At 53.5% G+C, this 21,150-nt stretch overlaps 1 protein-coding gene across 4 annotated transcripts in view; it reads left to right on the top strand.

Annotated features, from left to right (window-relative positions):
* Padi4 (peptidyl arginine deiminase 4) overlaps positions 1 to 20,474 on the top strand; it is a 30,443-nt gene extending 9,969 nt beyond the window's left edge. Inside the window, exons 3-17 of one of the 4 annotated variants that reach the window (XM_074081212.1) lie at positions 31 to 211; positions 2,569 to 2,635; positions 4,255 to 4,322; positions 5,620 to 5,737; positions 6,504 to 6,629; positions 8,107 to 8,285; positions 8,392 to 8,495; positions 9,299 to 9,410; positions 10,491 to 10,598; positions 14,626 to 14,780; positions 15,687 to 15,831; positions 16,011 to 16,113; positions 17,399 to 17,469; positions 17,694 to 17,834; positions 19,432 to 20,474. In XM_074081212.1, the coding sequence (XP_073937313.1) occupies positions 176 to 211; positions 2,569 to 2,635; positions 4,255 to 4,322; positions 5,620 to 5,737; positions 6,504 to 6,629; positions 8,107 to 8,285; positions 8,392 to 8,495; positions 9,299 to 9,410; positions 10,491 to 10,598; positions 14,626 to 14,780; positions 15,687 to 15,831; positions 16,011 to 16,113; positions 17,399 to 17,469; positions 17,694 to 17,834; positions 19,432 to 19,665 (1,767 nt within the window). In that variant the 5' untranslated portion in view covers positions 31 to 175 and the 3' untranslated portion in view covers positions 19,666 to 20,474. The remainder of the gene's footprint in view (positions 1 to 30; positions 212 to 2,568; positions 2,636 to 4,254; positions 4,323 to 5,619; positions 5,738 to 6,503; positions 6,630 to 8,106; positions 8,286 to 8,391; positions 8,496 to 9,298; positions 9,411 to 10,490; positions 10,599 to 14,625; positions 14,781 to 15,686; positions 15,832 to 16,010; positions 16,114 to 17,398; positions 17,470 to 17,693; positions 17,835 to 19,431) is intronic. The other 3 variants (XM_074081210.1, XM_020170471.2, XM_074081211.1) reach the window with 3 other exon arrangements.
* The last annotated feature ends 676 nt before the right edge of the window (positions 20,475 to 21,150 follow it).

The following is a 21,150-nucleotide window of genomic DNA, read 5'->3' as shown; positions in this document are numbered from 1 at the left end:
GGCGCCTCTGCCTCCCCTGTCCTCCCACAGCTCTGCCCCTGAAGACTGCACGTCCTTCAGCATCACTGCCTCCTCAGGAGTGGTTGTGGAGGTGGCCTACAGCCCTCCAGCCAAGAAGAATTCCACAGGTTCCTCCAAATGGCCCCTGGACCCTGAGCTGCAGGTGACCGTGCAGATGAAAGCTGCCAGTAGTAGCACAGATGACCAGAAGGTGAGAGTGACAACTGTGGGGTGGAAGTGTGGAAAGATGTCAGTCAGGCAGCAGCTACATCAACCCCAGAAGAGCCTCTTCCCCTCTGGAAAAGCTCACGATGGCTCCTTCACCCTAGTGTCCTAGTGCCAGGGGTTTGTGGAGGTCAAGGTCTTAATTAAATTCATCCATTTGGCATGTGTTAATAAGCCCGTAGCTCATGTCAGGTGCTGCCAGGCCCTGGGAACATAGAAATAAGAAAGACAGGCTGCAGCCGTCATGGGATATCAGGTAACATTGCTCTAGGGTGGGGGTGGGGGGGTCAACTTTTGACCTCTTCTGGCTTCCTTCTGGTGGCAGTCAGCATCCCATATGCGTGGTGGCACCACTACACTGTCTCCATGGTCACACTGCCTCCTCCCTTTCTCTGTCTTCTCCCTCTGCCTCTCTTATAAGGACACTTGTCATTGAATTTAGAGCCCACCTGAATAATCCAAGGTGATCCTTAATTTACATCTGCAACCCCCTTTTTTACCCTCAAACAAGATCACATTCACAGATTTCAGGAATGAGGACATGACCCTTACTCTTTGGGGACCACCATTGAGCTTACTATACCTTGCTCTGACTATAGATGATCCCCATGAGACCCTCTAGGGTTCCCACTGGGATCAAAGCCAAAAGCCACTGTTCCTGGAGGAACAAGCCAAGCAGACTCTTCCCTGGGAATGAAACATGGTTCCCCTGCCATAGGAACACAAGTGAGCTTGAGTATCCAGGCATGTGTGGTCAGGGAAAAATTTCCTGGAAGAAGTGGCAAACTGCAGGATGGTACAAAAGACTGCCCTGAACGAGGGAAAGAGGGTGAGAATTACAGGAGTCAGATGGCTGTGGACACACTGCTCTAGAATAGGAAGAGACACATGTTGGGAAAACTGAGGAAGTTCTGTATGACAAGGAGGGGGCAGAAAGGGAGGTGAGGGGGAAAGGAGCCCATATAAAGGGTTTGGCATCAGGGATGTCATTTTCTGAGGGCATCAGGAAGCCACAGAAAAGTTTTCAGCCAGCGAGTCACAGGTAGGCATTTGTAATTTAGAAAAGTTCCAGTGAACCAGGCACCAGTGGCTCACACCTGTAATCCTAGCTACTGGGAGGCTGAGTTCGGGAGGATCCAGGTTCGAGGCCAACCTGGGCTGGAGATGGACCCCATCTCCAAAATAAGCAGAGCAAAATGGACTGGAGGCATGACTCAAGTGGTTGAGCACCTGCTTTGCAAGCAGGAAGCTCTGAGTTCAAACTCCAGTTCCACCAATGAAAGGCCCCTTGGCTGCTGTGCAGACTAAAGGCAGAGAACCAGCACAGAAGGCCAAAGCCATTCTCCAGACGACAGGTGATGGCACTGTGGCATTTCCCTGGGTCCCCAGTGTCTAAGGACACTGACCCCCCAGGAGCAACTTTTCTGTTGGCAGAGAACTTGGGTTTTAAGCAAGCCATCTTGCTTGGGTGTGCCCCGCCCTCCCCAAGGGTACCACTGAGCTACCCTTGCAGTCCCCCCTGGATTTTGCACCTAAGACTAAGGGTTTTTTTTTTTTTATTGTTTTATTATTCACATGTGCATACAATGCTTGGGTCATTTCTCCCCCCTGCCCCCACCCCCTCCCTCTCCCCCCACCCCCTCCATACCCGGCAGAAACTATTTTGCCCTTATCTCTAATTTTGTTGTAGAGAGAGTATAAGCAATAACAGGAAGGAACAAGGGTTTTTGCTGGTTGAGATAAGGATAGCTATACAGGGCATTGACTCACATTGATTTCCTGTGCATGGGTGTTACCTTCTAGGTTAATTCTTTTTGATCTCACCTTTTCTTTAGTTCCTGGTCCCCTTCTCCTATTGGCCTCAGTTGCTTTTAAGGTACAAAGGGGGTTGTTGTTTCTTCATCCGGCACCCATGCAGCTCCTGCTCCCCAGATCCCCACAGGAGGGGGCCTGAGGGCTGACCCTTCTGCTCGAAGGAGTCTGTTTCTGTGCCCTATGGCTCTCTCTCTCTCTCTCTCTCTCCCCCCCTCTCTTTCTTGCTCCCTCCCTCCCTCTCTCTCTCTCCTTCTCTCTCTCATGCCTCTCCCACCCTACCTCCAGCTGCTGAGCCTCTACTCCCCTTCCTGTCAAGGTACACCTCTTCCTGGAACCCCAATCCCCTTCTCAGGCAGCGTGAGTCCCTCCATTTCTGAGTTCCCATAGTATGTTCTTCTACAGCGTCACAGTTGTCTGAGCTGAGTTAAGCTGAGCTGAACTGGCACCTAGCAGGGGTCCAGTCCCTGTTTGTTGAATGACTAAGAGAAGTCCTCCTGTGTCTTGTAATGGTCCTTTGATGTCTTATAGGTTCAAATTTTATACTATGGACCCAAGACCTCCCAGGTCCAAGCCCTGCTCTACCTCACTGGGGTGGGTAAGTGATGACCAGGGTTCTGAGTGTTGCCTCTCTCCCCTTCACACACCCCTGCAGCATGGTTCCCCTGGATAAACTACACCTAGAGTTAATTTTAGAGTGAGCAAAGAAAAAAGACAATTCTAGATAGTGGTACATCTGGTAGGTCATGAATGTCCCATTCCCAGTGTGTGAGCCACCAAGAAAGGGGGTGCAGGAGCTCTAATTGCATCCTAAGAACTTACTTCTCAGGTTAGGAAGTGGGTGTGGCTTTTCAGTACACATGCCCCATACCTTTGTTTGTTTTGTGTTTTGCTTGTTTGTTTTAATTTACTTTTATTTTTGTTATTGTTGGGGTACATTGTGACATTTACGAAAGTGCTTACAGCATATCTTAGTGAAATTCACCTCCTCCGTCCTTCTCCTTCACTCCCCTCCCCCATACCTTTTTGACACCTCCAATATTTATAACCAAAGTAAATGATGATTCTGTTCTATATAATAATACAGACCATGTTCCCCTAATTCCATTATTTAATCCATCTATATTCATGTTCTGAGACCTATTTAATGTTCTTCTTTAAATAAAATCTATTTTTAGGATTGCTTGAATCCAAGAGCTCAATGTGGCCAGCCTGGACAACGTAGTAACACCCTATATCTAAGAAAAAAAAATAATGCTAAATAAATAATACAAATAAAATCCATTTTTAATTTGATCTCTTCCTGAAAAATATCTTATTTTTATTTAAGTGTGTGTTAAATGCATAAATAGGTGAAACCTTCAGGTTTCATTTCATTAATGAATTTTGTTCTTGATTACAATTTAAATAATGAGATCACACTTACTCTCTGCCAGGTGCTTAATTCTTATGACATTCCAGTAAGCTTGGCGCTATTACCCATTTTACAGGCAGGGAAACTGAGGCACAAGAAGTAGACAGGTTTGTCTGAGGTCGCAGCTAGTTAGTGAAGGTCCCAGCCACCAAGACCCATGCTGCCTTTTCCTTACACTAACACGCAGCGTAATATAAACTGTCATTTGTGTAGTTTCACATGGGACAAAGGTCCCTGGGGACATGCTGACAGGTGTTCAGGTCTACTGTTGGAATGACAGCTTGGTCACACATTCTGATGGGGAGAAAGGATTCCTAAACAAACATGCTTTCTCAGCCATGCCTTTTGGATGCAATCGGGTATTAGGGCTGCGATTTGTCCCCTGGTGCAGAGACACATGTCACACAAAGAGCAGGTGGAGTCGATGTAACCACTGGGTCCCCCACCCCGAGGTGGAGAGCCTGGCAAGGTGTCCTTGCAGGAGCTCCACGAGGACCCTTCACTGGGGTGACTAGGAATTCTTTCTGAGGCCCCTGGGGGTGACTCGAGCGCAGGGTCCCGTTGGCATCACATCCATGGCCCCCCTGAAGCAGGGCAGAATGGCTGAAGCCCCAGCTCTGTCTCTGAGTGGTTGCCACACTTTGTGGGGACAGGGCAGGGGTATCTTGGGCCCCTGTCCCCTCTGAAGGAGGAGGGCTCCATCCTTAAATGCAGGCTCAGGGAAAGGATCTGTCCATCGGGGCCAGGCTGCAAGCCCTGCTGGACACCTCACCAACCCTCTCCTCTTACTCGCGGGATTTCAGAAATCTCCCTGTGCGCAGACATCACCCGCACCGGCAGCGTGAAGCTGACCAGAGCCGTGAAAAATCAGGTAACCTGCACCCGAATGCTCTTCCCCTGTGGTGCCCCTTGTGGTGGTGATGTGAACAGCAACGTGTCCCGTGTCCCATGCTAACTGTAAGAGACACAATTTAAGAAGACAAAGAAGAAAATGAACAAGGCCTGGTGGCACACGCCTGTATTACCAGTACATGGGAGGGTGAGGCAGGAGGATTGCGAGTTCAAAGCCAGCGTAGACTGAATAGTGAGGCCCTTTCTCATAAAAACAACACAGCAGCAACAATAGCAACAGTCACTGGTGACATTTTGATTTCTGTATTTCTCATCATTTTTAAAGACCGATTGTGGATCCATGGAATGTGTGGGCCTATAAGCTGAAATATAAGTCACTCGGTTAACACACAGCAGAGAAAAAAAATCAGTAGACAGGTGAGGCTCTGGCTCAGAACTGCCCACCCCAGACTTTAATGACAGTTGGGACAGATTACCACTGTGCCACCTGCAGGGATGAGGAGCAGAGAAAGGAAGGCAGGCAGTGGGAGGTGTTGAAGGATAGGGTGGTGAGGGGTGCAGAAGGGTCCTTAAGACAACCTGGGGTTCATACTTTTTTTTTTTTTGCTGGTGGCCTGGGCGTAACTTAGGTTTCAACTTGTAAAAGGACTGAGGTCCCTTGTGGGGTCAGTTAAAAATGTGGGGAAGGGTCTGGGGGTGTAGCTCATGGTAGAGTCTTTGTCTAGCATGATCGAGGCCCTGGGTTCCCTCCCCAACACTGAAAAAAAATTAAGTGTGAGAAAGAATGGCCACTGTAAGGGTGTCATCCCTCCCGTCCCACCCTCCTGGGGCAAGCACTCTCTTTGAACACAGTCATCACTCCTGTGAACACAGTCATGGCTCTCCCCCCCAGGGCAGGGCCGCACAATTTGCCTTCATGTTGCTCAATGGTAACTGGCTGCTAAGAATAGCGCCCAGGCTTTGGGGGAACCAGTAGTTAGAGTTCACACACAGTAACTACTCAGATTAAAATCTTGACTTACAGATATTTGGCTCCCTTTGGTTTGTCATGCCAACAGTTTTTAAAAAGCTGTGAAAATCTACTTGACTTTCTTGGGCTCCTTTTTTTTTTTTTTAATGGCTGATCTGCATTTGGGGTGAACTAGTTTATGACTTTTAGAACAGGCAAAAATCCACTCTTGGGACCCAGGAATTGCTTTTTGTGGGAATGAGACAAGGTGCACAAGGCTGGGAGATGGGAGGGAATCTGGCTCTGCCTCCCCCAAGGGTGTCCACTCAGGCTCCTGATCGCACCCTTTTTCTCCTGGTGTCCACAGAGGACCTGGACCTGGGGCCCCTGTGGACAAGGCGCCATCCTGCTGGTGAACTGTGACAAGGACAACCCCCAATGTTCTACCATGGACTTTGAAGATGATGAGGTGATGAACAGCAAAGGTGAGACCCTTCGCCAACGAAGGGGACGAGGATGTCACCCGTTCATGAAGCCCATTTGTTCACATGGCCTTGTTTCAGCCATCTGAAATTGGGGCTATTGAAAGCGTGCGCTTGTTAGCGTTCACTTTACAGAAGAAGAAATGGACAGTGTTCTGAGAGGGCAAGTGACTTGCCCAAGGTCACACAGCTGTTAGAGAAATGCTGGGGCCAACATGGAGCCTCCATGCTGGGTCCCTGTTCACCCCCAACATCTGCACTTGCCTTCGACCTATGACTTGAAATAAAAAAGAAAGCCACCCCCAAATCTTACCAGAGTGGCCCCTGAAACCCTGCCACAGGCCGGAAGTTCTCTGAGCACTTCAGAATGATCAACTCATTCAATCCTTCATTACAAAGCTTAACAGATGGGGAAACTGGGACAAGGAGAAGCTAAGCAACTCACCCAAGGCCCTGCAGCTGATCAGTAGCAGGCTTGGGACTTGATTTCAGGCGTACCGATTTGAGGGCAGGTTTGGGGGCACAGGGATGGTGGGGGTACAGGGTCTCTCTCTGCAGGACTCCTCTCAATGCTAGGGGAGCCGCTCTGCTGGCTAGGGAAGACGCATCGCCCACCCGCCCCAGGCCGGGGGCCAAGGCAGTGGCTGGGACTCCCGAGGGAGCATCTGGACAACACAGTTGTGTGCAGCTGGCCAGGCCTGGTGCCAGGGGCAGCCCGGCAGTGCCTGGCACCTGGTACTAATCTCAGGCCACGCTCTTCTCCTTCCAGACCTTCAGGACATGTCCCTGCTGATCCTGAGCACCAAGACCCCCAAGGACTTCTTTGGCAAGCATCAGCTGGTGCTGCACGTGGGCAAGGCTGAGATGTCCAAAGTGCGGGTGTTCCAGGTCACACGTGAGTCCCATCCTGGCCTTCACCTGCCATCCCCAGCACTGTCCCCATCCTCCTGCCTTTCCTGCCCCAGCCAGGGAAGCACCGGTCACAAGGATCCCTGAGCAGCGGGGACACACCTCGTGCGCACTAGGTTCTGAGAAGCAGGGACACAGCTGTGCGCCAGGCACACGTCTCTGTCCTCTACTTTCTGGACGAAAAGCACACCAACGTCATGTCCCAGGCTGGGAGCTCAGAGAAGGAAGCAACCTCAGCTTTCTCCTGAGGAACCCTCTCTCTCTCTCCTTTTCTCTCTCTCTCTCTCTCATCTGTACAGATTGGGAATGCAAGCTGACCGTGTGTGTCACACCATCGTTTATTCTAAAGCACTCTGCTAATCAAAGACAATCAGTGCCCACAGCACCGGCTGTGAGCTCAGTTTTAAACACCTGACACAGAGCTATGAATGTGACAAAGTCCCTGTCCCCGTGTCACTTTCACCTTGGGCTGGGAGGATGACAGTAGAACACGCAGTGTGTCAAATGGTTTCTAGTGCTGTGTAGAACACGGCAGGGAGGGGTTGGGGGGTTGGGGGTGGAGCATGGAGACGGGGGTGTGGAGAGAGGGTGCTCAGGAAAGGTTTCTTCCCACCCCTCAGGTGTCCTTAGAGCAGAAGCCACAGCCCAGCAGACACCTTGGGGAAGGGTGTCCCAGGCAGAGGGAATGGCAGAGGCAGAGGCCCCGAGGTGGGGTCTTGCCTGCTGTGGGCTTGAGGAAGGCCGAGAGACCAGCGTGTCTGGAACAGAGTCTGCAAGGGTTAAAGAGGTAGATGGAGGCTGGTATGGTGGTAAATGCCTATAATCCCAGCGCTCTAGAGGCTGAGGCAGGAGGATTGAGAGCTTGAGGGTTAGCCCAGGCTACATGGGGTAGATGAGGACAGAGAAGAAAGGGCAGAGCAAAGAGGCAGATCAGGGGCTCATGTTGACTTTGCTTCTGTGGCCAGGATATGGGTGAGGCCAGTTTGACCGACTCCCTTCTAGTCTCAACTAGTAATTACCGCTGACTTCTTGCCTCCACCTAGACATCCCCTCCTCCAGGAAGCCCTAGGGGCTTCTCTCCACCACAGCATGCTAATCATGTCTGGTAGTTTAATAGAAGTCTTTGCTCCTCCCTATCACGCATGAGCGGGAAGACAGTGACTGTGTCATTAGTAGCCTCCTGCTCCCATCCCCTATTCAGCTGAGACCTGGCTAGAGTCGTTGCTCAGGAAGGAATGATGAATGACTGAATGAATGATGTAAAATCAGGAATGGCTCTACTGCCAGTCATCCCCTTCCTGGACCCCCAGCCAGGGGAGCAATGTCCCAGTTGGGCCTTTGATCCCTTTCTCCTACAAATCTGGCTGGTGATATGTGGGGGGAAGGGGAAGGGACTGGTACCAGGAAGGAGATCAGGCTCTCACAGTGGGGCCCAGACCTGACCCTGCTCTGATCTTGTTTAGGGAGCAAGCTGCCCCCCAGGTTCAAGGTGGTCCTGGGGCCCCAGCAGCCCTCTCACCGCCTGAAGCTCCCAGGGGGCCAGCACAGCATGGATTTCTACGTGGAGGGCCTCGCCTTCCCGGATGCTGGCTTCTCGGGGCTCATTTCCCTGGGTGTCTCCCTGCTGGACACATCCGACCCGGTAGGCCAAGCCAGGAGGAACAGGGAAGGGGGAGCTGAGGCCGGCTGGGAAGTGGCAGGTGTGGGCCCCCGGCTGCCTCACGCCCCTTCTCTCCCCTCCTCTGCAGGAGCTCCCTGATGCTCTGCTTTTCCAAGACAGCGTGGCCTTCCGGGTGGCCCCCTGGATCATGACACCCAACACCCAGCCCCCCCAGGAGGTGTACATGTGCAGGTGAGGTGCTGGTGGGTTGGGGCTTAGATGTAAGATGTATCCCCTCCCAGTTGAGGGCTCTGAGATCTGGGTGCAGCACTTGCTGTATGAATGGGACAAGCTTACTTCCTGCCCTACTGAGAATTTTTGCCTTGTTCAGGACCATAAAAATTGTCACTACTGTTATTGTCACTATCCTGGCCTGACGAGACCTCTGCTAGCTCCTGGGGGCCCACAGAGGTTGTTAGACCTGGAGGATCAGACACCACCATCCCTCATCCCCAATCCAGGCTTCTAGATCTCCTCAGAGCATGGCCTGTCACCTCCCAAACCAGCCAGAAGTTCTTGGGGACGTGTTTAAATACACCTTCCTGGCTGACCACTGAGCCAGGTCTCGTCTCTGGGGACAGGGTCCATTCTGGGAAGGCCCAGGCACACCCCCTGCAGTCAGACAGCCTCTGGTGCCCTCTGGGTCTCGGAACCCTCTCCTCCATTTGCTTCAGGGGCAGAAGTGGGGAGAGTGTAACACTGGGGTCAGGACATAGGCCAGAAGCCAGCATGGCTGGGCTCAAACCAGGCTGCCTGCAGGTGGTGTGGACTTAGCAGTGACCTTGGCTCCCCTGTCCCCCCACACTCCTATCATCCTCCTTCCCCAATTATTCTGAGGACTCAGTGAAGCTGACGTTTCCCAAAAGCAGAGACAGGATGAACTAGGAATCTCTGTTCAGGCCTCAGGCAGCTCTGGGGCCCTGGGTCACCTCCCCCACCCAGGCCTGAGTGCCAGATCCCAGAGCTGTGAGGTGCCACCTTCCTGCTCTTCCTAGGATTTCTGAAAATGAAGACTTCCTGAAGTCGGTGACTGCCCTGGCCAAGAAAGCCAAGTGCAAGCTGACCGTGTGCCCCGAGGAGGAGAACTTGGACGACCAGTGGATGCAGGTAGATGGCACTGAAGGTCGAGGGACACCTCGGGGCCCTGTGCTCCTGGGGCTCAGCTTAGCGCCTCGCTGGCCATGCTTCCTCAGGTGGACAGGGAGGCAGGAGCCCCTGAGTATCCTCGGCAGGCCACTCCTCTCCTCTAGCACTTTCTATGGCTCCCATCTCCTGCTCAGCTTGCTTTCAGGCCCTCCCAACCTCACAGCCTCCCTTGCCTGGTGGTGCCAGCCTGCCACCTTGTGGGCAACACCTCATTGCCATTCTTCTTCTGTGCCAGTGTCCTCCCAAATGCCCCAGAGACAGACTGGGTCCCTTCAGCTGTTCTCTGTGTCCCTCACTGTGCTCCCATCCCCAAACCTTTGCCTGTCCTGCCTTCTTTCTGGGGCCCCCCACTCCCACCGCCCATGTCCCAGGCATAATCATCGAACGCCAGCCTGAAGGCCACCCCTCCATAACTTCCCATCCCTCTTCCTTCTAATCCCCAAGTGCCACCCTGCCTTCCTGTGTCACTACAGCTTTGCGATGCTAGTTGGTCTGTGAGAAACTGCTGATGGCCACCCACCGTCTTTCACCTGAAAGCAAGGAGGTGGCAGAGAGCTCCACCTGCTGGTGACTTGTGACAGTGACGGGTCCCCTAGTCACCTGCCTGCTGGGGAACCAGCCCTGGAGGCAGGATATGCAGAAGATTCACCTCTGAACCCCAGTCCCACAGGGCTGGCCCCTGCCTTGCTGCCTGGCCTTGGGGAGGGCTGCTGTCACTCACCTGGGCTCAGCTCAGCAGTCCTCCCACCTGGACATCTTCTGCGCCATCTCAGCCCCCTCAGCACCCCCAGCACCAGGTGCTCACTGCCGGCCAATCTGGCTCTCTCACTTGAGGACGGGGGTCCCTGGGGACAAGTCTCAGTCGCCTCCACTCCAGCTTCGGGAAGGATAGGGCCATCTGTGGTTTCCCAGCTGTGCACAGTGTCACACAGGGATTTGCTCCAATCACAGGGGTGAACGGGGGCAGCCGTACCCCATCCTGTTACTGGGTGCAACACGTGGGTAGCGCGGGCCGAAGCCTCCTTCCACTTCCTCCCCCAGGATGAGATGGAGATCGGGTACATCCAGGCCCCGCACAAAACACTGCCCGTGGTCTTTGACTCCCCGAGGGACAGAGGCCTGAAGGACTTCCCCATCAAGCGTGTCATGGTAGGTACCTGCATGATGGCAGGGGCTCGGCCACCAGAAACCTCACATTGAGGTCCCGCTCATCTCCCCTAACCCACAACCCAAGCCGGCTCCCCAAAGCCAAATTCCTGCTCCAGTGGGATCAGGTGGGCGGCACCTGTCATTTTTTTCTCATTAGCCTGGCAAGGTCTGGCTCTTCACTTCCCAAAGCACATGCTACCGGTGAGCTCAGCTTGTCCTTGAGATGACCCTGCATGGCCAGCCCAGTGTGGTCATCCTTGGTCTATCTGAGGGGGCATGGCCAGCTGCAGGCCCTGGTCTTCTAGGTGGGACTTGGCCTTCAAGGGCTGCACTGGGGATGTGGGGACTTTAGAATCAGTGGTGATTTCCTAGGTCTGACTTTATCAGCCAAAGACTCCATGTGTGGGGGTGGGAGGTGACATATTGGTGAGTCATGCTTGACTAGCTTGGTAGATTGATGCAAACTCAGCACAGAGGATAATAATGAGAATTAATAATAATAATAAACAGTTGTATTTATTCAGTATGCACTCTGTCAGTCCCCGTGCTGACTTTCTTACCTGCTCTGACTCATTTAATTTGACAACCATCTCTGGAGATGTTATCAATGGATCCATTTTGCAGATTAAGAAACTGAGGCTGGGAGTGGAAAAGTCAGAATTCAAACCTGGGCAGCTCAGCTCCAGGGGGCCACCTGCCTCCCTGCCTTCCCAGGAAACCTCCAGCCTGCACACTGAGCCCTGCCACCCAGCAAAAGCAGAGGAAGGAGTGTGGGGTACAGGGCTGGTTGTGACATGGGGTTTTCCAGGGAGCATTCTGCACCCCAGGGAAGGGGAGGCAGCCCTGCCCACTCAGGAGACTTGGAATGAGACTCAGTGCAGTCAGCTACCGGTCACACTTCCTCCTGGTCACACCCTACGCTGAGCAGTGGAGAGAGACGCTGTGAACTCCCCATGTTGCTTGGCCAGGAAGTCAAGTTCATGCCGTTTCTTGGCACAGGGTTCTATCAGTCAGCTGCAGCCTTCTGTGGCCACGTCTCCTACACTTTCTCAGTGTGACAAAAGCTGGATTCTCTGATGTAACAAGCAAAAACTCAAGTGTCCTGCAGGACGGAAAACAGACCCTCAGCACAGATGTTGCTCTCTTTCCTGCACATGACATCGAGTGAAGGGAGGCTGCATGGTTCCTTCTAGGCACATCTGCAGTATTCTGACCCAAATCATTCCCAGTGGAAAGAATTAGAATAAAAACCAAACCATCACCTGTCTCTCCAACATCCTTATGGGCCACTCTCCCTGTCCCTCACCTGGCTGCAGCCCTGCTGTGCTCCTTCCTATGCTCCAAGTGTGTCTGGCTTTCCCTGACCACAGGGCTTTTGCATATGCCATTCCCTCTGTTCTTCCCCATTCTGGGGCTGGCTATTCTTGGCTTTCAGGTCTCCATGTCGGGGCCTTCCCTCATGCCGAAGGAAACCCACCCAGCCCAGCACTGTGGACTCCGGCACCCTGTTCCTTTCTTCTGGAGTATTTTCTTACAAATCTCTGCATTGCTCATTTTCTTTGTGTCACCTGCCTGCCCTGCTAGGCAGGGGCTGGGCTTGGGGCTGACGTGCTGTCACTAGCACGTCACTAGCGGGTAGCTGGTTCTCAACCTGACATACAGTGGTATTGTTTCTGGGAGACATTAGTAAATTTCATTTCGCTGTTGTGAGAAACGGGTGACACTTGGCATAAAGGATGCCACTGTTAGGTTAAACAGAATTCAAACAAAATGCTGCTATTATCAGCCCGACACAAACGACTGAAAAGACTGAGCTCGTTGGCCACTGGGCACCGGCAGCTCAAGCCTGTAATCCTAACTCCTTGGGAGGCTGAGATCAGGAAGATTGAGGTTTGAAGCCAGCCCTGTTTTCACTGAAAACAGTTCTCAAGACTATCGCAAAAATAACCAGCACAAAACAGCTGACAGAGTGGCTCAAGTGGTAGAGCGCCTGCCTAGCAAGTGTGAGGCAGGCCCTGAGTTCAAACCCCAGTACTGCCAAAACAAACAAACAAACAAAAGATTAGTGTAGCATCTGAGATACTGGGAATCTTCTCGGGTCTTAAAGGGAGGAGCATTGTGTAATGAGATAAGGTGCTGTGAGCTGAGAGTAGATGGTGGCGGGGCAGCAGTGGGGAGCACAGCAGGGAAGGGCAGGTGCAGGAGGAGGTGGGTCAGGGCCCCAGAGTTTTCTGACCGGTGTCAAAGAGATGAGCCAAAGGTGGCAGCTGGCTGTGACCAGTAAGAGGCAGGCACTGTCCCCTGAGAGGGGATGACCATCAGGGGAGTGGGCTGGTGGTGGGGATGAAGAATCGGTCGCTGTGCACTGTGTGGGGGGCAGGTGGGCAGCTGGCAGAGATGCCCGGTGGTAGGAGAGAAGGAGAAACTGGAGGTGTAATGCAGGCTGACAGCCTGTGGATGGAATTTCACGGGTGAGTTGAGACCACCCAAGGAGCCAGCAGAACTAGGGAACAAAAGACACCACAGACTGGGCCTGTCCCTGCCCCATGCCAAGGTAGCATGGCAAGGTAGGAAGTGAGCCGAACATGGTGGTTCATACCTATAATCCCAGCTATTTGGGAGACAGAGGCGGGAAGACAGCAATTCAAGGCCAGCCTGGGCTAAGTTATCCAGACCTTGATTCAAAAACAAAATACAAATGAAAGGACTAGGGCACAGCTTACATGGTAGAGCACTTGACTGCACTAAGCCCTGGGTTTAAACCCCAGGTAGGATGTAACCAAGAGCCCAGTGTCCTGAAAGCCAAGTACAGAAAGCGTGCCAAAAACACAGGTGCAACCAGCTGACTTGTACCACTGGTGGCAAGAACACGAGGCCTGGCACGACCCTTGAGTCCAGCTTCGTGGTGACGAAGACCATGCCACAGCAACTGGCCTGGTGGAGGTGCGGAAAGCAGACTTGTAGGAGGAAGGGGCGAGAGGAACAGGCAATGGTGCATTTTAAATTCACATAACCCCAGACCTCCTGGGGATGTCTCGTCTTCCCAGGAACAACACCTACTTCTGTTCTCATTGGTTACACAACGGGAATCGACTCTTGGGGTGTCCACAGCCCCATGAAGCCCCAGTACAGAGCACTGATCTGTAGGTGGCTGGTATGGGGGTGCAGCTTCCAGGGGTGATGCACTGACAGGGTCCTCTCCAGGATGTCCTGGCCCTAATCGCAGGGCCTGATGCCCCTGGTTGGCAGGAGAGACTTTGCAAGGGTGTGAAGGTGGGGTCCTGGTGGGTTCTGTGTGACCCTAAGACCCAGATAGGAAGGAGGAGAGGGTTGGTGGGAGAGACATGGGGTGACAGAAGCAGAGAGAGGGAGGTTGTGAGAGGTTGGAGAAGGAGCCACAGCACTGGTGGCCACGAGGCACTGAAAAGTGCCAGGAAAGGGGTTCGTCCTCCAGAGCCATGGGGAGGGGCCGCCCTGCCACTCTTGACTTTGGCCCATGAGCTGATTTTAGACCTGTGTTATTTTAGGCTTCTGTCTTGCTGGCAGTTTGTTCCAGCAGGCACAAACAAGCATGGGGTGAGGTGTGTCTCCCGCTCCTCCTATGAAGACCTGTGGGGAGAGGGTGCAGCCATTCTAAGATGGGGACCAGGGGCACTGGCCACTGGGGCAGCTCAAATCCCCATCCCTCCACAAACTGGCCCGTCACCATCACCACCCAGAGCTCAGTTTCTCCTCAGCAAAATGAAGACTGAAGTGATAGTTTGCAAATTTTGTTAGTGGCTCAAGCAAAGCTTTAAGAAGCTGCTGGCATGCACCAGAGACCCAGCCAACGTGAGTCCCTTTCCTTGCCCAGTGACTCGATTTGATGTCCCTTCTGTACTCCAGAAATCACAGCGGCACCTGCTCCAAACCTGCCACCGCCACCACGGAATTCCTTCCCGTGATCAAGTTCATCTTTAAGCTTGCACCCTCCCTGTCTCCACCCAGGGACCCGTGTCTAATTCTCACGCCTGCTCACCTACCTCAGGGTCCAAATTTTGGCTATGTGACCCGGGAGCTCTGCACAGAGGAAGTCACTGGGCTGGACGCCTTTGGGAACCTAGAGGTGAGCCCCCCAGTCACCGTCGGGAAGAAGAAGTACCCACTGGGCAGGATTCTTATCGGGAACAGTGGTTACCCCAGGTAAGGAGGGAAGGGCACGGGGGGGGGGGGTGGGGGACAGGACCCAGGCTGCCCCAGAAAGCGGAAACCAAGGAGGAAGCCTTGCCTACCCACGCCAGCCCAGGAGTCAGGGAGTGGGAGAGGGAGAGGAGTCCAGCGCACGGTGAGGAACACCGCTCTGGAGCCCAGCGGGCCCGAGTTCAAGTCCTGCACTGTCACTTACGTTCTGCCTGGGGGTGAATTATTTACTGAGGCTCTACTGTGTAGCAAGGTTGCAGCTGTGAATTTGACAGACAAGTCCCTGACTCTGGTAGAGACTCATCATGAAAGGTAAACAAATAATTCAAATAGTGACAAAAAAAAGGAAGGGTAGAGGAATGGGACCTGTATTAGGGAGCCCAGAGAGGGCCTGTCTAGGGAAGGGGCTTTCGAGCTGAGGCCTGATGACAAGGAGAACACGGCCACGTGGAGATCTGGGATGGAGTGTCCTGACATATGAAAGAGCACATACGAAGGCCCTGGGGCAGGAACGAGATTGGTGTGATCAAGAAAGCCAGGGTGGGCGGAACAGACTAAGTGAGAAAAAGAGCGAGGGGCTGAATCACGTAGGGCCTCCCGGGAGAAAAGAGAGGCTCAGATTGGGGGTAGAATGTCCCCAAGGCATGTTTAGCCATCACAACGACACCTACCTAGGCTGATTCAACAGGCAGTGCTTTCTGAGGCTAGGTTCTGGTCTTTACTGACCGTGCCTCGGTTTCCCCCAGTGGAATAATAATTCTGAAGCACCTCAGATTGGGGGGGGGGGTTGCACTGAGAGCTGTCCAGGGTCCTGACTCCCTTCCCTAGCAGACTCCCACTGCTCTCCAAGCCCAGCCCCTGGGCACCGCCTGCCACCTGCCCTCCCTGGTGACAGTCCTTACCCTGCAGCACCGAGAGTCGGGATATGCACCAGGCTCTGCAGGATTTCCTGGACGCCCAGCAGGTGCAGGCCCCCGTGAAGCTCTACTCTGACTGGCTGTTCGTGGGCCACATAGACGAGTTCCTGAGCTTCACGCCAGCACCAGACAGGAAGGTATGGTCCGGGGTTGCCTCGTGCCTGCGGCCTGGGCTCCCAGGCCAGCCTCTAGCGTGGGGTACCGACCTCACGTGCCTGGGGGGGGATGGAGAAGGTGTCTGGCCCATCCTGTCCCCACTCCCCACTCCCAGCAGAGCCTCCTCCAGAGCCCTCTGACCCCAGCTCTCTGTCCCCAGGGCTTCCGGCTGCTCCTAGCCAGCCCCAGGGCCTGCTACAGGCTGTTTCAGGAGCAGCAGAAGCAGGGCCACGGCGAGGCTGTGCTCTTCGAAGGGGTTAAGAGTAAGTGTGCCCTGCCTTGTCCTTCTGCATGGGGGTCATGTGGTCTCCTACTGCCGGGTTTAGTATCCACCTATTGGGCACCAGGCACTGTGCCAGATGCTGGGGATGCTGTGCCAACAGGGCAGAGAAGCTCCCAGAAAGGCAATAAGACCACTACAACAGGAGCGATGGGGGGCTTCCTGGAGGAGGCAGAGGCCATGAGGGATGAACAGGAGTTGGTCAGGCTGATGGGGCAGTGAGTCAAGAGGAAGGAGAAAGACAGAAGGAAATTGCAGACAGAAGGAACAACAAATGCAAAGGCTTAGAGGCAGCAGAAAGTGAGAGTGATTGAGGACCTGAGGAGGATCAGGTACTGTGATTCATGCCTGTAATCTCAGGCGGTCAGGAGACAGAGATCAGGAGGATTGAGGTTTGAGGCCAGCTCAGGCAAAAACTTAGCAAGACCCCAATCTTAACAAATAGGTCAGGTGTAGTGGTGCAGGCTATAATCCCAGGTTGGAGGACCTCAGTCTCAGGTTGGCTCAGAAAAATAGTGAGACTTTATCTAAAAAAATAACCTAAAACTCTGGGTGCAGGTGGCTCACACCTGTAATCCCAGCTACTCAGGAGGCAGCAATCAGGAGGATCACAGTTCAAAGCCAGCCCAGGCATGATAGTTTGGGAGACCCTATCTTGAAAAAGCCCTACACAAAAAAGGGCTGGTGAGATAGTTCAAGGTGTAGGCAATGAGTTCAAGCCCCAGTCCACACAAAAGAGGAAAAAAAAAGGCTGGGGCATGGCTCTAAGTTCAAACCCAGTACCGTCAAACAATCAAAACCTAAACAAACCAAAACACCAGTTCAGTGCGACAGGGACCCAGGGTGCAATGCTTTTCTCAGTAAATTCCACAGGCGCGGGCTGGGTTAAGAGGCTGTTTTTACCTGGTACGTAGCAGGGTGTGCGGAACCGGCTGCTAACCTGTCTCCTTTTTCTTTTCATTTTTTGCACTGCTGGGGATGAACCTGGGGTCTCACACACGCTAGACAAGTGCTCTGCCACTGAGCTGTGCCCCAGCCCCCGCTTCTTCCTCCTCTATAAATGGGCTCTCTTTGCAGATAAGAGAATTCCAGGGAATGAGGGTAACATTTTGAGTGAGAATTTTCACTGCTTGCACACCCCTGTGTGTTGGGAGCCCTCACTGCACCCATTTTACAGATGGGAACACTGAGTCCTCACTGCACCTGGCAAAAGGCAAACTCCACCTCTGAATTCATTTGCATGCTTTTCTCTTTTCTCTCCATGACAGAAAAAAAACAGAAAAAAATAAAGGACATTCTGTCAAACAAGAATCTGAGAGAAGAGAACTCCTACGTGGAGGTAGGTGTCAAATCCTGGGCAGACCTGTCACCTGCCCTGTCACCTGCCACAGGACAGGAGCTTCACAGCTGTGTGCTAGCTTGGCACAGGCTGAGAGCAGGAGGGGATCACGAGGTCTCCAGGAGAGCTGGCTGGTGGCCCTCTGTGCCCGTCACCGTTACCTGTCCCCAGCCCCAGTCCTTCCTGCACCCTGGCCCCATACTGTCCCATTCCCCTGACCCCAGCGCTGCATCGACTGGAACCGTGCCGTGCTGAAGCGGGAGCTGGGCCTGGCTGAGGGTGACATCGTGGACATTCCGCAGCTCTTCAAGCTCATGGGGAACTCCAAAGGGACCCTCAAGGCCGAAGCCTTCTTCCCAAATATGGTGAGGAGGTGGCAGCCCCCGGTCCTTTGCAAATGGCTTTGATCCCCAGGGAGCAACCTGGAGGTGGCACGAGGCTTGGCTCTGTTACCTCAGGGTTTGCTGGGCCTCGCACAGATTCCACAACAAGGCCAGGGTCACTGTGGTCATCTCTGCGTCCCAGATAAGGTGCAGAGGTGAGGTCTGTGCACAGAACACACAGCTGCGAGAGATGGGAGCAGAGCAGGGCTTCAGGCCCAAGCGCTGACCCCACTGGCTCTGAGGTTCCCCACCTTCCCTGCAGGGATCAGGGACAGGCAGGGGTCATGCCACAGACAAGGTGTCCTCAGGTCACACCAGGCGCCATGAAGAGAAGATGCCTTAGACTGGCTGGGGCTGGATTCACTTTGTCCAGGACTCAACTGTGACCCCAGCACGATCCTGATGTGACCTACTATACCTGGACCAGGCCTGGCCTGGGCTTCCTTCTCCTCAAAGAGCACCCTCGGGCCAGCTGCAGACTGCACCCAGTTCTTCGGGCTGGAGTTCGCAGCCCAGGAAGGTGTCAGCAAGCCCTATACAGCAGCTTTCAAACTGGGTTCCCCTGGACCCAGAGGTTCCAAGGCAGTGCCTCAGATCTGGTGCCTCGGAACATCTCTTGTGTGCATTGTGCTGCCACAGAAAATTCTATTTTAAATGAAGCCTGCCTTGGCCTAAAGGAAGCTGGCGTCACCCCACCCTGGTACTTTGGATAACACTGTTTGGCCTCAAGGGCTTCTTGCACGATATACAGTGGTCGCCGATGCCTGGGGATAAGGCAGCTCAGGGGAGCGACCCGCCTGAGGAAGCCTGGCTGTTCGCCTGCCTTGTTGGAGGCCCCTCAAGGGAACCTGAGCGTAAGACAGGACCGGTTCTCAGGAGCCTATGCAGAGCAGGTAGAGGACATCTGTGACAAAGAATGAGATGCCCCTTAGAGGACTCACGACCTACAGATGGTGGCTGTGCACCTACTGTGTGCCAGCACCGTGCCGTGCATACCTGTTCTTCTCTACCTGTCATAGTCACAGACATTTGGGTTCATTTTGCTGATGAGGCTCAGAGAGGGGAGGTGACCTAAGGTCACACAGCTATCAGGAGCAGAGCTGGTATTCAAATCCACACTGGCCCAGTCAATATTCTTAACCTTCCACTTCCTGGTGGAACAGAGGAGACAGTTGTCACTGTCATTCACGTGGAGGCTACAGCAGTGGACAACTAGCAGGTGCCTACTGTGTGCTGGCCACCATTCTGGGAGTTATGGGAGCCTGGAGAAGGAGTGACTGTGTCAGAGTTCAGGGGCTCACGGTCAGATTTGCAGAGCTGGGCCGCCAGTGATGGAGTTTTGCAGAAGGTGGCCAGTGGGAAGGACAGCTCTGTGTTAAGAGCTTGGACCCTAAAGTCCAGCAGAGTGTGTAAGCTCCACACTCCCTGGATGCCTCGGAGGACTCACTTGATCTGCCAGACCTCAGCCTCACCTGTAAAGTGGGGCTCTTGTGTCTGAAGGTCAGAGGAGGGAGGGGACACTTGGATGACCACAAGGGCTGCACACTGCGCCTCTGACCCAGGCCCCCCTTCTCTGCAGGTGAACATGCTGGTGCTGGGGAAGCACCTGGGCATCCCCAAGCCCTTTGGGCCCCTCATCAATGGCCGCTGCTGCCTGGAAGAGAAGGTGCGTTCCCTGCTGGAGCCGCTCGGCCTGCACTGCACCTTCATTGACGATTTCTATGCCTACCACGTCCTGCACGGGGAGGTCCACTGTGGCACCAATGTGCGCAGGAAGCCCTTCACCTTCAAGTGGTGGCACATGGTGCCCTGAGCTGCCTCCCCTGGCAGCCTCTCTTAGGCTCCCTACTGGCCAGAGGTGGCCCCTGCGGGTGGCCACAGCAAGAGTTCTGGGGGTGGTTGGACTCCCTGGGGGTGGCCAACCCTCACAGCAGTGGCTTCCTTCATCCTGGCCCCTTTGCACATTCCAAGATGGTCCTCACATTACAAACAGCTGTACTCAGAGAAGCTGCAATAAAGGTTTTTATCACTTTCTACATGAGGTCACGGAGCTGTCCTGTCATTCACTTCTCTGCTCACCTGTCATGGTGGAGTTGACTGGTACAGACTCAGGAGAGGAATCAGGATGTGTTGAAAGCCAATGTTATTGGGAGTATCTTTTGCTCTCTGCCATACATCTGGTCTATAATATCTCACACGACCCCAGGTGGTCTGAGCCTCTCCTAGAACCCTTCTAGGGAGCCAGGTGTGGTAGTACACACCTGTAGTTTCGGCTACGCTGGTGGCTGAGGCAGGAGGATCACCAGTTCAAGGTCAGCCTGGACAAAGTTAGGGAGACCCCATCCCCAACACTGGAAAAATTAACAAGCCCATCCGGGAAGGGGAGGAGGAGGCGGAGGACCCAGTCCCCCCTGAGGAAGCAGAGAGCCTCCCTCTTTTTTGGTGCTTAGCACAAGGCAAAGCACACACCTACTCGAGCTACATCCCAGCCAAATTGAAATCAGTTCCCTGGGTGTTCACTTGATTATTTGCTTCAATGTATGTGTGTCCATAAGGTTCGTCCCTCTGTATGTATATTTCCTAATAAAAAACATGGAGGCTCAAGGAGAACTTCTGCCTAGCAAGTACCAAAGCCCTGAAGTCAAACACCAGCGCCACCAAAACAAAGCCAATACTTGTGCCTTGTGTATACCGATGGGAGAGCTTTTCTCCAGCCATACCACGAAGTGAGAAAAAAGCAAGGTGAGGAACACTAGGTATACACATTCTTATTTATGCTTGAAAAAACAAAAAGAAGGGCTGCAGATGTGGCTCAAGTGGTAGAGCGCCTGCCTAGCAAATGCAAGGACCCGAGTTCAAACTCCAATACCATCAAAACAAAACAAAACAAAAGCTTGCCTTGAAATAATATATTATAAGAATCCAGGCTCAGTCGAGACGGACAGCAGTGTAAATAGGGCACAGCAGCTCTCCCCACCCCCATTCATTCCACCCATGTGTGCTTTTCCCTGCTGGTGACACAGCCGTGAGCAACTAGCTCACCCTGATTACCTGGGGATAAGATGCAGGTTCCTGGTCCCCACCACGACCTGCCAGGCCCAGAAATTTGCAAGGTTAACAAGCTCCCCTGGTCATTTTCCACTGCATCCTAGAGGGCCACCGGTCCAGCACCCAGGCAGCTGCCATCCTGACTTTGATCCCCAGCTGCTCCTGCAGATATTTGCCCCTGACAGCTTCCAGCTGAGTCCTCCGGCACCTTGCCTGGTCCACGTGCCAGCTTCCCAGAGCCCCTCTTGCT

This window comes from Castor canadensis, chromosome 7, assembly GCF_047511655.1.
Source record: "Castor canadensis chromosome 7, mCasCan1.hap1v2, whole genome shotgun sequence".
NCBI lineage: Eukaryota > Metazoa > Chordata > Mammalia > Rodentia > Castoridae > Castor > Castor canadensis.
This window is presented reverse-complemented; position numbering and strand designations above follow the sequence as displayed.